General features: G+C 49.4%; 1 protein-coding gene across 1 annotated transcript; it reads right to left on the bottom strand.

The window, feature by feature from the left end:
* Window positions 1-3,033: 3,033 nt before the first annotated feature.
* On the bottom strand, window positions 3,034-13,239 carry OGFOD1 (2-oxoglutarate and iron dependent oxygenase domain containing 1). Its single transcript, XM_055818442.1, has 13 exons — window positions 13,005-13,239; window positions 12,770-12,918; window positions 12,636-12,682; window positions 12,161-12,261; window positions 11,171-11,287; window positions 10,611-10,702; window positions 8,223-8,351; window positions 7,753-7,866; window positions 6,957-7,036; window positions 6,521-6,816; window positions 5,089-5,211; window positions 4,209-4,267; window positions 3,034-3,687 (listed from the first exon to the last, which is right to left on the bottom strand). The coding sequence occupies exons 1-13, from the start codon at window positions 13,156-13,158 to the stop codon at window positions 3,526-3,528; spliced, it is 1,623 nt and encodes a 540-aa protein (XP_055674417.1). The 5' UTR covers window positions 13,159-13,239; the 3' UTR covers window positions 3,034-3,525.
* Window positions 13,240-13,253: the final 14 nt, after the last annotated feature.

Here is a 13,253-nt window from a genome sequence, read left to right as displayed (position 1 = left end):
CAGCAGCAAGCTGACATGAGCTGAACCTACACCAGGAGACCAGTGGCAAACGGTCCCCGTGGGTACAATTCAGCCCAGGACTCATGCCCAGTGATTCTGGTCTTGGGTGCGGGAGGGGAGCTGGTCACAGCAGGTAAAGCTGCTGGTGAAGGACAGAACAACCTCTGAAACCACACTGGTAGGGCTGCACGGTGCTACAAATTCACAGGCAAGGCTGCTCGCGTGGCACCGCACCTTGGTATCACTGTCCTGCCCCGCTGGGGCACTTCGGTGCCTGCCTGAAACACCAGCCTGGGCTGGAGCCTTCCTCATGCAGCCCCTTTGCGTCCTGGGCTCCGCACCTGCTGGAGAGGGATCGATGTAGCAGTGATTTTCAATGTCCTAATTCAAGTTCCAGTTTGGAGTTTTAACAAAAAGGCCAAAACAACTGGAACTGACACTTGACGCCAGGTTGTATCTGATTTTAGCCCCTGTTTCTCCCAGTCCTGGGGATTGCTGCTCATTTAATTAATACTAATCCACTGAATGCCCAACGTCAGAACTTTGTTGCTGCGTGTTTATGAATGTTGAAACCATTCCTTCAGTCTGGTCTACAGCTCACCTCTTACCTCCCTCCATATTGAACTGTTCCTGTTTTCAGCTACGTGGCAAACTGATAGCCACCAAATCCCAAAATACTTGTGAAGTCCTTGAACAGCTTGGTGCCTCAATGACCGAAAGCTGCTGGTACCCCCACACCACATGCCAAGCTTTGGGGGTGCAGCCAGCTGGTGGGAAATGTGTGTCCTCGTACAGCCAAGCTGCTGGACGCCTGCACGGAGCCATCCTACCTGGTATGACGTTTCTGTTCTCTGTTGCTCACGCTCTGTTCGCTCCTGTTTTTCTATACCGTCCTGCTTACTCATTTTGTGGGAATGTATACATTTCATAGTCATATACCTTTCCCTAATGATCAGAGTATTTTGCAAGCAGCTACACCTAATTGTAAATACGGATTTGTATCCAGCAGGAGCTTCTATAGAGAAGGCTCCCATTACTGGCACAGTCTAAAGAGAGCCCTCTTCCCCCAGTAGCTCACGTCATTTGAAATGTCGGCAAGCGGAGTCTTTGCCCTGTACCTGCAGTGCTAGCCATGTGTGGGGCTGCCTTCGGCTTTTGGGACCTAACAGGAAGGGTGGGAGAGCAGACGCATGTTGATTTTTAAACCTTTAAATGCTAACTGCCAGTTTGGCTTCTTAAATTACTCCATCTCAGTCACCAGAGGCAGAAAGGTGGTTCCTTGTGTGATCAGGTAGATACAGGCTTGCTCAAGTACAGGCTGGTATGCCCTCTAGTGTATTATTTATTCTTAAAAAGCAGCAAGCTTTGGAGAGCCCAGCTTCTTCCCAGTCTTCTGGGAGCCTGTTCCAGGACCTACCAGGCGCACTCTTAAGCTCACAATGCAGTAGAATAAGCAACTGTGTTTCATTAATTAATTTACTCCCAACTTTGCCTGGCTGGGTGTGCTGTGAATAGCTGTAGTGTCTGTCGCCTTTATCTGAAACTACCCAAATAATTTTGCTTTTTTTTTCTTTTCTTTGAAACCCCTATTACTTCTTTCTACTGGTGCCGCTCAAAATAAGAACTGCTTTCTCCCCAAGAAAAGCAGAGTGCCTCAGAAAACAATGATTCACAAAGAGAGCCTTGTCCTCACTTCAGGATTTGTTTCTAGCTCCATCCCCTTATCTTTGTAAGTAGTATAAAACAGTAGTGAAGGAAGATTAAAACCAAGGAAGAAAGTCTTGGCAAGTGCACAGAGAAGCCAGCTTAGGGAGATGAGTCAGAAGAGGAACAAGACGATGGAGATCTCACAACAGCAACTCGGCGCAACTGCCTTCCAGCCCCATGGTGTGGGGAGACAGCCAGGACCCAGCAACTGCTCATAGCCCGATGCTGAAACTATACATTCCTGCAGGTCGCTCCCAGCGGCTGTGCTGAGTCACCTCTCTGGAAGCAGTGGCAGCAGCTTCATGCTTTAGTGGTTCCTCTCCCAACCCTTGGGTCGGGGTCACAGCTGAAGGTGGTTGTTCCTGTGCCGTCATGAAGACATGCCCAAAGGATGGCTGGCTCTGCGCGGGGTGCAGAGTACTCATGTGCCAACGCAGCTGGCCTTGCTTTGAGCTTACTGCTCCTCGGCTGCCAGCTGTGCTCTTACACCACTGGGGTGGTCTGCAACAGGCCTGGAGCTGAAGCAGCAGCAGACTCGAAGCCAGAGCTGGCTGGGAGAGGCAGGAGGAATGAAATGTGCACGCTCTCCCCAGCTCGCTGCAAGCCCACGGCCTGCACTGCCTGGCTTGCATGAGCTGAAAGTACACCTGTGTCTCTGCCTTGCCAAAAGCGGTTTCAGGCAAGTGTGTGCAGGCCAGGGCTGAGCCTCCAGTGCAGTGTTCTGCAGTCTGGCTGCCTCCTGCAGCAACCAGCACAGCTCTGCTACGGCAGCTCCTGGAGGGGACAGTGGCACAGTCCTGCCTCGGTGAACGTGGGGCAGGTGCACAGTGCTGCAGGCACATGCAGGGGGAGGTACTGCAGCAAGCTCACTGCCTTTCTCGTACTATGTACCCTAGGACCTAGATATCTGCTGCCTGGAAAGATCTGAGCTGATCTCCAGTGATGGAACCCATGCTGGAGCCCAGCAGACCCCAGGACAAAGCTACCAGGACAGCAGGCCATGTCAGTGGCTGACAAGCCGGGAAGAGGCGACTTCCCACGCACCTGCAGCCAGCCTAGTGCTGAGGCTGGAGCTGCCACCCTTCCACCTCCGAAGCAGAGTGCCATCCACATCCCCATGCAGGCAGAGTGTGCAGGAGCAGGTCTCCTCTCTTGTCCTTTTAGCTGGTAAATCGTTTGGAGAAAGGACTGCAGCTGGGTCTGTCTGCACAGCATTTAGCATAACAAAGTCCCACTCCTTGTTATTGTGCCGGGTCCTTCTCAACCCAGCAGCTTGATAGCCTGTCTTCCTTCCCAACTCCACGGAGTTGTGTAGCTGGAAAACCCTCATATTTCCCAGCTCCTTTATTTCTGCCTCTACCAACAGTTAAGCTCCACAAAATGTCTTGGGCATTTTGTAACAAAACTTGCCCAACCAGTGTTTGAAGCATTTAACTGACCCATTTCCTTTTTTTTTTTTTTTTTTTTTTTTTTTAAATAAAATCAGCCCTCAGCTTGGGGCAATGTACAATTACAGTTTTCACCCTGACAGGTTAGCAATGCATGCGGTGGTGCTACCTGCATGAGAGAACAGCCGGGAAGCTGACAGAGTTGTGTGACAATGACCCCCTCGACGTAACATTAAAAGCAGTCCAAATGCATGTTACAGTGGACTCAGGAGAAGCCTGGATTTCCAGTTGTATGGTTTAAAGTCACCTGGACACGACGTGGTAGGGTACAGCTCTTTTAGCATCAGCGAAGTGTGCCTGGGCCTGGACAGAAACCTGCTGCCCACCACCACCGCTGTTCTCTGCGTGACAGCAGTCACACTCCGCACCATCACTCATAGTAGACAAAGGCAAAATCCCAAAATCCTGTTCTGTTGGGATGCTTGTTCAGGCGTGCCAAGCTACGATGATTGATGTATTTCACAAACTGCACTGTTTCTTTGTCTCTGTAAACCAAGGCCAAGCAGTTGTCCTCTGGATTCACCGTCAACAGCTACAAGACATGAAAGTAAGGGAGGAAATTAATTTCACAAAAATGGCTTTGATATCATTGAGGAAGAAATAAACGAGTTTCAAAGGCTAGTCAGAACAAAGGTCTAGTGTTAGAAAATGAACTAGGTCTCTATTTTAATTTCCCTACCCCCTCAATCTAAAGCATTTATTACACAGTAAGGGATTCTGGACTTCCTCACTGTCACTAGTACCAATGCTGAATGCGACCCTAGTAAACAGCACTTCCCAGGAAAAGCAGCATCTCTGCTACAGCCTCGTGCCCCTTGGAGGCTTGCAGAATGCCACCAGGTGCAGGTGGTGTCAGGCCTGAGCCTCAAGCTTTATGATGAACACTAGCCTCTCAAAGCTGGAGCCATGCCCACGAGTGGCAGGTCAGGCAGAAGAGCTCCAGTATGGGACTGAGCACCCTCAGGATTATGTTAGCATTATGATAAAGTGTAATTATGTCTCTCCACCCCGAACAGCTTTATCCAAGTTGCAGCTAGCACCTGAGGTCCTTACCTCTTCATCTTCACCTTTAGCTATGTAGGAAGTAAAGCCACCATATTCCGGATCCCAGTCTTAAAACAGAAAGAAAGATTCTTTGAAAGTCCAGCACTGTCCAGACTCCATACAGCCTTCCTGGAGATGCTGTTTTTCCACCCTGCTCCCCAAAGTTACTGGATACAGGACGATTCCCACTTTACCTCCTGCAGTCTATTTTTTTTTTTCTCCTGTTCAGAAACAACTTGAAGCAAATATACTGGATTTGCCTTTTACCACCAATGGCCCACTGAAGGTTGCCTGGCGCTCTGCTCCTGACATGTAGAACAGCTTTGCCTTAGCAGGTACGCAGAAGGATTTCAGTATGATCACTGGCACGTGCCAGGTGGTTTCAGCTGTGCATTCTGGGCTTAGCTGGTCCAAAATGCTTATGTTTACATCTTTGTTTTCAGCACTATCTAGCAATCAACCTAAAATGCCCAGCCAGGCCTGAAGTAACTTTTGAAAACCCCAGGCTTTGTGAATTGGAGGCATGGTACTAACTTTGATGAGCAAAGGGGTGGAAGGGAATGCTGTCGGTGGGTATTCTGGCCACCCAACCCTCCACCCTGCTCAGAGCCTGCCAGGCAGATACAGCCTTCCCTCTGCCCAAGCGCCACCTCCTGGCTCCAGCAGCAGAGGCCAAGCTGATCCCAAGGCCGCAATCCCAAACCTTTGGGTAAGGACTACCGAAACCAGGGTTTAAGCAGAAGCGAGAACTAGGATTAAGTCTACAGAGCCCTTCTATGTAGGAAAAAGCAGGGAAATTTTGGCTATTGTAGCACTGCTGAGAATTCAGAAGTGCCTCCTTCAGGTGACCCTCATCAGCAGGGTCCCGACATCTCTCTTGTCCGCTTACCCTCACAGCCACAGAAGAAGAGCAGGTCAAGAGCAAATTCGGTTGCTTGGGTGTCATGGACTAGAGTATAGTGCCCATGGGTCCAGCGCCTCAGCAGCCCCGCACACACAGGTGTACCTGAGCCTAGGAGAGGGAGCAGACAAGCCAGGGAAGCGATGAAGTTGTATAATAACTACTGCCTGCTGAGCTCAAGGTGTGCAGGGGGACAAGGCCCTGCACTGCACACCGCTGTGGAACTGTCTTTCCCGGCCCCAGCAAACTGTAAAGGGAAAAAAACCCCCAAACCCACAGATCTCACGTTAACTTATTTTCTAGAGATGGCTCTAAGTTAGGCACTTCAAATAATGTGGAGGAGTGGGGCCAAGATTTGCTCTTTGACAGGTCCAGGTTACAATGTGCTTTGTTTTAACCACTTCTTCCTTTTCTATTTTGTCCCCTCCCAGATTTACAATGGAGTTCCGAACCCCAGGAACCAGCAACCTATCTGCTCTGCAAGTACGCTGGAACTACCAGAAGCTTCAGTGAAGGATATGGCTCTGAGCTCGCTGTGGGTGCCACCCCAGGAGGTGTGCCACAGGCTGGGGAAGTCTTTTTCTCATGGGTCTGTCTCAGTTTTCCATCCATGGAGCCCTGAACTATGCCCTCCTCATATGTGAATTTAAAATCACACACCAGAAATGTGGCAGATGGAAGAGGCAAAATGACTAGCCGTGGAAACCAGAAAAACAAAGCCTTTGTACCAGGTACATGTTCTGCTGGGATTTTCAGTAGGACTTTATTACCTCTTATTCCAGTGTCCACTAACTTGCCTGATACAGTGCAAGATGAGCATTTTCAAAAATTCTACCCTTAAACTTCAAAGCCACTGTTGAAAATAAACAGCACCAATCCACAAATCCAAAATTAATCTAGTCTTTGCTAGGAACAACACCTCATTGCTGACAACTGAATTCAGGCTGGCAGCATCTTCTGAAAGGTTAAATCCTAATTTTAGATATCAGATTTCTAATTCTGAAATTGTTTTCTGGTCCATTCACTTTTTTCCTTTTGATTTGTATCTCATACAAGAATCTACTTTATATGAAACAAGAATATGTGGACATAGAAACGATGGAACTATTGGCAAGATTACTGGGCAATTAATTAACACCTCCCCTCATGCCTTAACTCCTACAGAAGTCTCACCGTTATGACTTAGGCCTGTTCAAAATGGTATTTTCAAGTTAGTCATTAATTTAGTCCAAAGGCTTTTGCGATGGTCACTTATTTTAGCTACCCGATCTGACATGCTTCAAGTCCTGTATCTGTCCCGTGCTTGCTGCGGTACAAGGTGAAATGCTAGTTCCGCGAAAATCATGGGGAATTCTGCTGCTGACACCCTTCATGCCAGGATTCTGCTCAAGTTCTGTCACACTGCTGCTGCTCTACTTACTGTTCTGCACCTTGCTGTCTTGTGCTTCAGGGATGTTGTCAGGCTGGTCTGGCCCATGGGGACTGCTATCAGTGCGCTCTTCAGTCTCTTCCTGCTGTAGTTTGGGACTACCATGCCCAGCGGCGTCTGCTGCTCTTCCTTCCCCAGCATCTTCATCCTCATCAGTGGGAGCCAGGAAATGCAGCTTTAGGCCAGTGAAGTTGGAAAGCAGTAAGAACAAGGCCTCAGAGCGTAAGAACTGCAGGAATTTCCTCAGGACGTCAGGGAGGCTGTCTTCCCCTGCTGTCTCATAGCATCTGAAAGACAGCAGATGTATCAGCAGATGTGCTTCCTGCTGGAGAACCAACAGGGACCACGTCCACGGGGGCAGTGTCAGCCAGTGCAGGCAGTTCCTGCCTGGCCAGATCAATAGGCGCAGGGCACTGTCCTTCCCCACCTTTTATTGGCAGGCCCTCGACTAATCCACTGGATGTCTTTGTTCTCCAAAGCTTCACACAGTAGTTGGTATTTCTCTTTCTAGGAGAGAAAGGCAGCGCAGAAACATTAACATTTAGCTCCCAGGTGTCCCTCGGTGCGCTAGAAGCAGCCATTGTTTACTCTCAGATATGGCACACTTCACTTTTTCTCTAATTTTGTCTGAGGCTCCCAGGGACTGCTGAACTGAGAGGCAGAGCCTGCCTGGGCATCGTGTCTTTTCAGTGGCAGTGACCAAGAGGTTATCAAATGCTACTGGATTGCCTGCTGGATGAGAATGCAATTTCACTGAGATAGGGATGCCAGTAAACCAGAGGTCAATCAGCCTTGAGAAGCAAAGCCTTTCAAGTAAGACAGAAGCATTTAAGTCATCTGTTTTGCACATGGGTTGAGTTCCCCGAGTGCTAGGCTGTGAGATCTGAGGGACAAGAAAGGACACCGATCACCACAAGGCTAGGAAGCAGGAAGGATGACATGGGTTTCCATCCTCTGCTTTGCTTCTTGCAGGAAACAAGAACATTGAAGCAAAGCATATGATTTTTTTATGAGTCCTTGTGCAACAGCGTACAGGCAGCCACAGGGGATCCATCCACAGAATCCCAGAATGGCTGACATTGGAAGTGGCCTCTGGAGGTCACCTGCTCCATTCCCTGTTAGTGACACTAGAGAGTGTTTTAGCTGACAGCCGTAGAAGCAAGCCCCTTCCCAGCCTGCACGACACATCAGCAGACCGCATTGGATTGAACCACTGGGCTCACCTTCAGAAAATCTTTCAGGAGAATTTCTGATCGCTCCTCAAATTCCTCCTGGATTTGAACTTGGGAGTCCATGTCCAAATAAACTAGATTGATCCACTCATACAAGATTTCATGCTGGAAGGGAAATGGAGTTGAAGCTGAATTTGCAAAAGTAAGGATTCCCAGTTCCCCCTTACCCAGCTGGCCACAGGGCTAGATTCCTACACACACACACTCCATTCCTTAATTTATTTCATGGCAGCACAAGTATTTGCTGCATTCTCTGCACTATTGTAGGTATGCAAAACGTACAGTCAAAAAAGATACAGAAGAAAGAAACCAGCTACAAATTTAGGGGGGGCGGAGGGGAAGAGGGAACAGGATACGTTAAAGATTAAAGCATCCTCAAGCATCAGCGCATCCTGTAATGGGTATTCCAGGGACATGAAAGAAACAGAAGTACAGATAAGCAGATGTAGGTTGTTACGCACATCATAGGGGATGTGTGGGCTCCTGGGCAAGGCAGCTTCAATGTGGCGTGCAGGTCTGACTATCGACGGGCCGTGAAACCAGCCGCTCACTGACAAGCGGCACTTCTCCTCGGACAGAATTTCTGACACCTGGAACAACATCGACCAGCATGTCATGGTTCAGAATCAAAACATTTAAGGGCCAGCTGTAACAGGCACCGTGTAGAGCCATCACAGGAGAAGGACCTGGCTCCAGAGAGCCTGCTGCATACACAGAAAAGTCAGACAAGGGCCAGACCAGGCTGGATTATTCTTGGCTCGCAGAGAGAGGGCTAAAGCAAACTTTGTAGGTTTCCAGAATCCCAGCCCAAGCTTGTACTCCAAGCTCCCAGCAGAATCCATTCCCTCCCTCTGAGAGCTTTGAGTCATTGTTACTAAAAGTAATTGTACTTTATTTTTCTACCATTTATGCTGTTGAAGACTCAGCTATCATAGGCTGCAAAAATTAGCTGTCACAGCTTAATCCGGAAACTCAGAAAACGCTGAGCATTTGTAGGCCACAGCAGACTATACTGGTCTACATTTGTGTCTTTAACTTTTTTAAAAGTGCTGTAACATCATCATGAAGGGCATTTGCCTGATACGTTTGGCTTTTCCTCTACCTCTCTAGACTAAGAGCAGCCCCTCTGTCCTGGCATTTAACCTGGCCTGTGGAAACCCTGGGTTTTTGCACAGTGATGGCCACTGTTAAATCTTGATTTCATCAAATTGTGCAGAGGTAAACTGGGCTAAATTGAATAATTTTACACTTCAGGGTGCTGTACTGCAACAGTAGTGCAAAGAGAGTGCTAGCCCCTTATAACTGGTTGCAAGCTGCAAATTGTAGTTTTTCAATAGCATATAAAGACTTTACACTGTGGTTTTTTTGTTTTGTTTTTTTTTAAGAACAGTCTGATGGAACAGGAGGAAGATACATAGACCACTCTAAAAAGATTTAGGCTTTTATGTTACAGAGCTGTAGTGGCCCTTTCCTTGCGTGACTTAGAGAAGTTCTAGGTTATCTGGAATGTCTACCAAATCCTGAATCATTTAGGAAATGGAAACCAGAGGAATGCCTGGTGTTAGAAGCTCATGGACCTGCTCTGCTCAGCAAACACTCACAGCTTTGTTTGCTATCTGCAGAAGAAATGTACACCACGAAAGCCAAAACCTGAAGATTTGTTAGGAAGTACTGACTAAATGCTCTCTGCCCAATGTCTGAGAGGGATTTAAGGCTGGCATGTGCTGTGAAGGTTTCGTATCAGTCTGACCCTTAGATCCTGTAACAGTAATTTCACAGGCTCTATGTTTTCCTGATGAAAGGGTCAAAGAAATGATTCAGTGGCTCAGCAAATAACTCTGGGCACAACCAGTGAGGTCCAGATCTGGGAGGCTTTGATTCACAAGCATTATGCTTAACTGGGAGTGTTATTTAAAAAATAAATTTATTCTTTAAGCTGAGTTTATTGCCTGTGTTACCAGCATCAGAGACAGTACGCAGGACTCTGATTAGTGCTAATGTGTTGGATTAAATTTAGGTCAGTAGGAGCCAGTCACACGGTTACATGGAACATGGATTTTTGTAACAAGATTAAATCACTACCTGAAAACAATTAGGGCAGTGACCAGGTAGATGCTTCTATTAATTAACTGATTAAATGATACAAAAATAAACCCCTAAGCAGTCTAGGTGAGGACATGCCCAGCCTACATCACCGATCATCAGCTTCCTCTCCAACTTTCTGCTCTTTGGCCCCGTTTGTTACAGTCTGTGGTATCTCAAGTACACAGGAGTTTCAGATTTCACTCAAGTGTTCATATTGTGCAGTCCCATGGATTATTCATCCTGTTCCCAGGCATCTTCCTGATAAGTGCCAAAAAGTGCTACTTAACCATATCAGCATTTCTACTCCAGGGTACAGCACTACAGCTGTGTTACTGAGGGGGCAAAGCCGTATCCGCAGAGTACCCTGCGGGCAAGGTGACGTGCTGAGGAGCTCTACTGGAGCAAAGTCACAGCCTCCATGTGAAAAACGTGAGCTAGTTTAAAACAAGCAAACAAACGAGAAGTCTGACTTGAAACCATAGCCAAATCCACAGCAGTGGCTTGCCAGGACACCAACACAAAACGGAAGTTTTTCTTCCCCCAGGATGAAGATAGACTGACAGTCTAAAGTTGGCTTTGTTAGTTCTTGTCCTCCTTAAAGTCATTGAAGCCCTGACTGTAACATACAGCACTCAGCATGAGTATTCACTCTACCCACAGTTCTGCTCTCTTTCCCTTCTTCCTCCTCAACAGGTTTATAATAACACAGAGAGTGAAAAACCACAACAATGAGAATCAAAAAATGAAAACAGCGCGCTCCTTGCCTGGTGGAAAGAGACTGGAGACACTTCAAAGAAAACCAGCGTGTTCCACGAAGGCACTAATGACTTGACGATCTGCTGTGGCTGAAAGTGTTCTGAAGAGGAAGAAAACATACTCTCATTAATATATGAACTGGAACTCCCTAGAAACTGTTATTTCTCATGACATGGCGACTGGCAAGACATCTGGGTATAATGGATGGCATTCAGAACAAGGGCTGGGTGAGAAAACAGAGGACTTCTGTCACTGGAAAGGGAAGTTATTTCCATCAGTTTAGAGTTTCAAGCACAGTTACTGGCATCGGTTCCATCCTGCTGATATTCTTGGGCCTTGCAAAAAAATGGTCAAAAAGGACGTTCCTTTTTCTGCTGTCACCCAATAGCACTGTCTGCAAAGCCTGCTACTGTCCATCTCTATGGTGCAAGTTTTACCAATACATTAGCTTCTCTGGACAAAAAAGAAACTCTTTATCTCCCTTCTGCTGTTTGAGGAGAGAGCTGCTGCAAGGGGCTCATAAGCTTCACCATTTTCAGCCACCTGAGGCTGAGCTCAGTGCTCTTACCGTCTGCACTATAGAGGTCCAGTGTTCCCCCATCGCTTTTCTCCCAGGGTGGCACGAGGTACAGGATGAAAGCAATTCTCCGACCTTCCAGCTCATCATCATGGCACAGCAAGACATCTGCAATTACAGACGTTTTGCTGCAGCAGCATCTTTCCAGTACACGCATGATTCATTGTAGTCACTGCTTCCCTGCTTTGTCCCCGCAAGGATACAACAAGAAAAAACACGCCCTTTCCAAGAACTGCATTTTCACTCGTCAGCATCACCAGCACAAAATTTGCAAGATTAACTTCTGTGGGATTGGACTGCACTGCAGTTGGCAGATTAGCCCGCTCCGAAGGTACAGGCAGTTATAACTCATCATCCACCCCGCCTCGGCTGCCTCTGGGAACAGCGGACAGAGATTTGTGACTTCAAGAATGATTCATGCCCTGACTCCTAAATACAGAGCTGCCCTTTGAGTAGGTTCGTTGCTGGAATAGAGGGGAGGGGGAGCCCTGGGAACAGAAAAGCTGGACCAACAATTGGTTGTGTCAAAGACTTCCAAGAAGTAGAGCTGACAGCAGCAAAATTTTTCCTCTTCTCACAGTGATTTTTCATGACTAGCAGCATAGGCGCAGTTGTAAGCTGGACTCAGTAACGTGATGTTCTAACATCAGGCTTCACAAACTCAACTGTAGCATTTGGAAGCTGAACACGGCACCCTTTTGCACGGAAGCAGGCACGCAAACAGGGGCTGAGCACCTCTGAAAAGGTGGGGGCTTGCAACAGCACTGGGCCCAGTTACAGCCATCAGCAACAGAATTACAGCAACAGTTTTTCCATAATTTGTACTTCATTTACCGAGACTTTGATTTGCTGCTGAGAGCCTCCAGGACCCTGTAGAACTGGAAAGGGGCTGGGGTGGCTTATGTAACTAGGTATTCTGTAGGCATTTTATTTCCTATACACGCACAGATGCTTTAGGGAAAAGACTGCTATTAGACTGACCGGTATATTCATATTTAGCACAGGAGATGTCAATAGTTGGCTCCAGCTCTATCTGGGTCACAGCAGAAAGCCACGCACGGAATTCTTCACACAGAGCATGCCTGTGAAGACAAGTATAAGGTGTGTTATAAAACCTATCGCTATGGCCTAAACTAATTGATTACGTGCCTTCCAACCGTATTAACAGTGGAAGGTGCAGCTGCAGCCAGTGACTGTATTCCTACAGAACCACGCAGGAGCTGGCCAGGACGAAGCCCTGTGCACACAGTGTCGCTGACAATCGCCAGCAGCAGCGAAGTGGGATGCGCTGGGAGGGCACACACAGGCCGGCTGGCAGGAGCCCCGGCCACACGAGCTGACCGGGTGCCACGGCGAGGGCTTCGCTCCTCAGGGCCGGCTCCTGCCCCACCCCGCAGCCCTCGCCCTCCCAGGGAAGCCCCCCGGCGCTCTCCCCCTCCTCGAGCCGGCGCTTTACCTCAGCGCGGCGACGTGGGGCTCCGGCCTGCCCCCCAGCTCCTCGGACTGCGGCGGCCCATGCAAGAGAAGAAGGGACACGGGTTAGGGCGGCGGGGCCCGGCGCGGCGCGGCTTAGCCCGGCCCGGGGCCCACCTGCCGTAGCGAGAGGAGGTCGTTGCGCCGCCTGCGGAAGCCGAGGCCCAGCAGCTCATCGCGCAGCGCCTCCGCGAAAGCCGGGCCCGCCAGGAAGCCGGGGATGACGCCGTGCCGGAACGGTGCCGGCTCCACCACCACCGCCGTCTCTGCAAGGGAAGCGCCGCCGGTGAGGGGAGCGAAGGACCCGCCGCCACACGGGCCAGGCCCGGGGGTGAGGCCCGCTGGGCCGTACCGTGCCGCAACGGCTCCCCGCAGCCCCAGGCCGCCGCTGCCCGCTCCCGCAGCGCCGCGTCCCTCAGGGCAGCGCAGAGCTCGGCGCGCGCCTCCCGCTTCCCGCGCTTCTTCCCCGGTGGCAGTGCCGCCGCCCCGCGCCGCTTAGCGCCCATGGCACAGCCCCTGGCCGACTACAGTCCCCAGCAACCCCAGCGCTGCCCGTCGGGCCAATCGGATCGCGCGGGGGCGGAGCCGCGCCGCGCTGACC

The sequence above is a fragment of the Falco peregrinus genome, chromosome 14 (genome assembly GCF_023634155.1).
Source record: "Falco peregrinus isolate bFalPer1 chromosome 14, bFalPer1.pri, whole genome shotgun sequence".
Classification (NCBI taxonomy): Eukaryota; Metazoa; Chordata; class Aves; order Falconiformes; family Falconidae; genus Falco; species Falco peregrinus.
The sequence above is the reverse complement of the archived record's forward strand: the minus strand, read 5'-3'. Positions and strand labels throughout refer to the sequence as shown.

Excerpts from the sequence above, each read along its gene's own strand:
- OGFOD1 (XM_055818442.1), bottom strand. The coding sequence starts at position 13,158 with ATGGGCGCTAAGCGGCGCGGGGCGGCGGCACTGCCACCGGGGAAGAAG. Across the intron at positions 8,352-10,610 it reads CTCCAGTCTCTTTCCACCAG|GTGTCAGAAATTCTGTCCGA; the intron begins GCAAGGAGCGCG and ends ATGTTGTTCCAG. Across the intron at positions 7,867-8,222 it reads GCCCACACATCCCCTATGAT|CATGAAATCTTGTATGAGTG; the intron begins GTGCGTAACAAC and ends TTTCCCTTCCAG.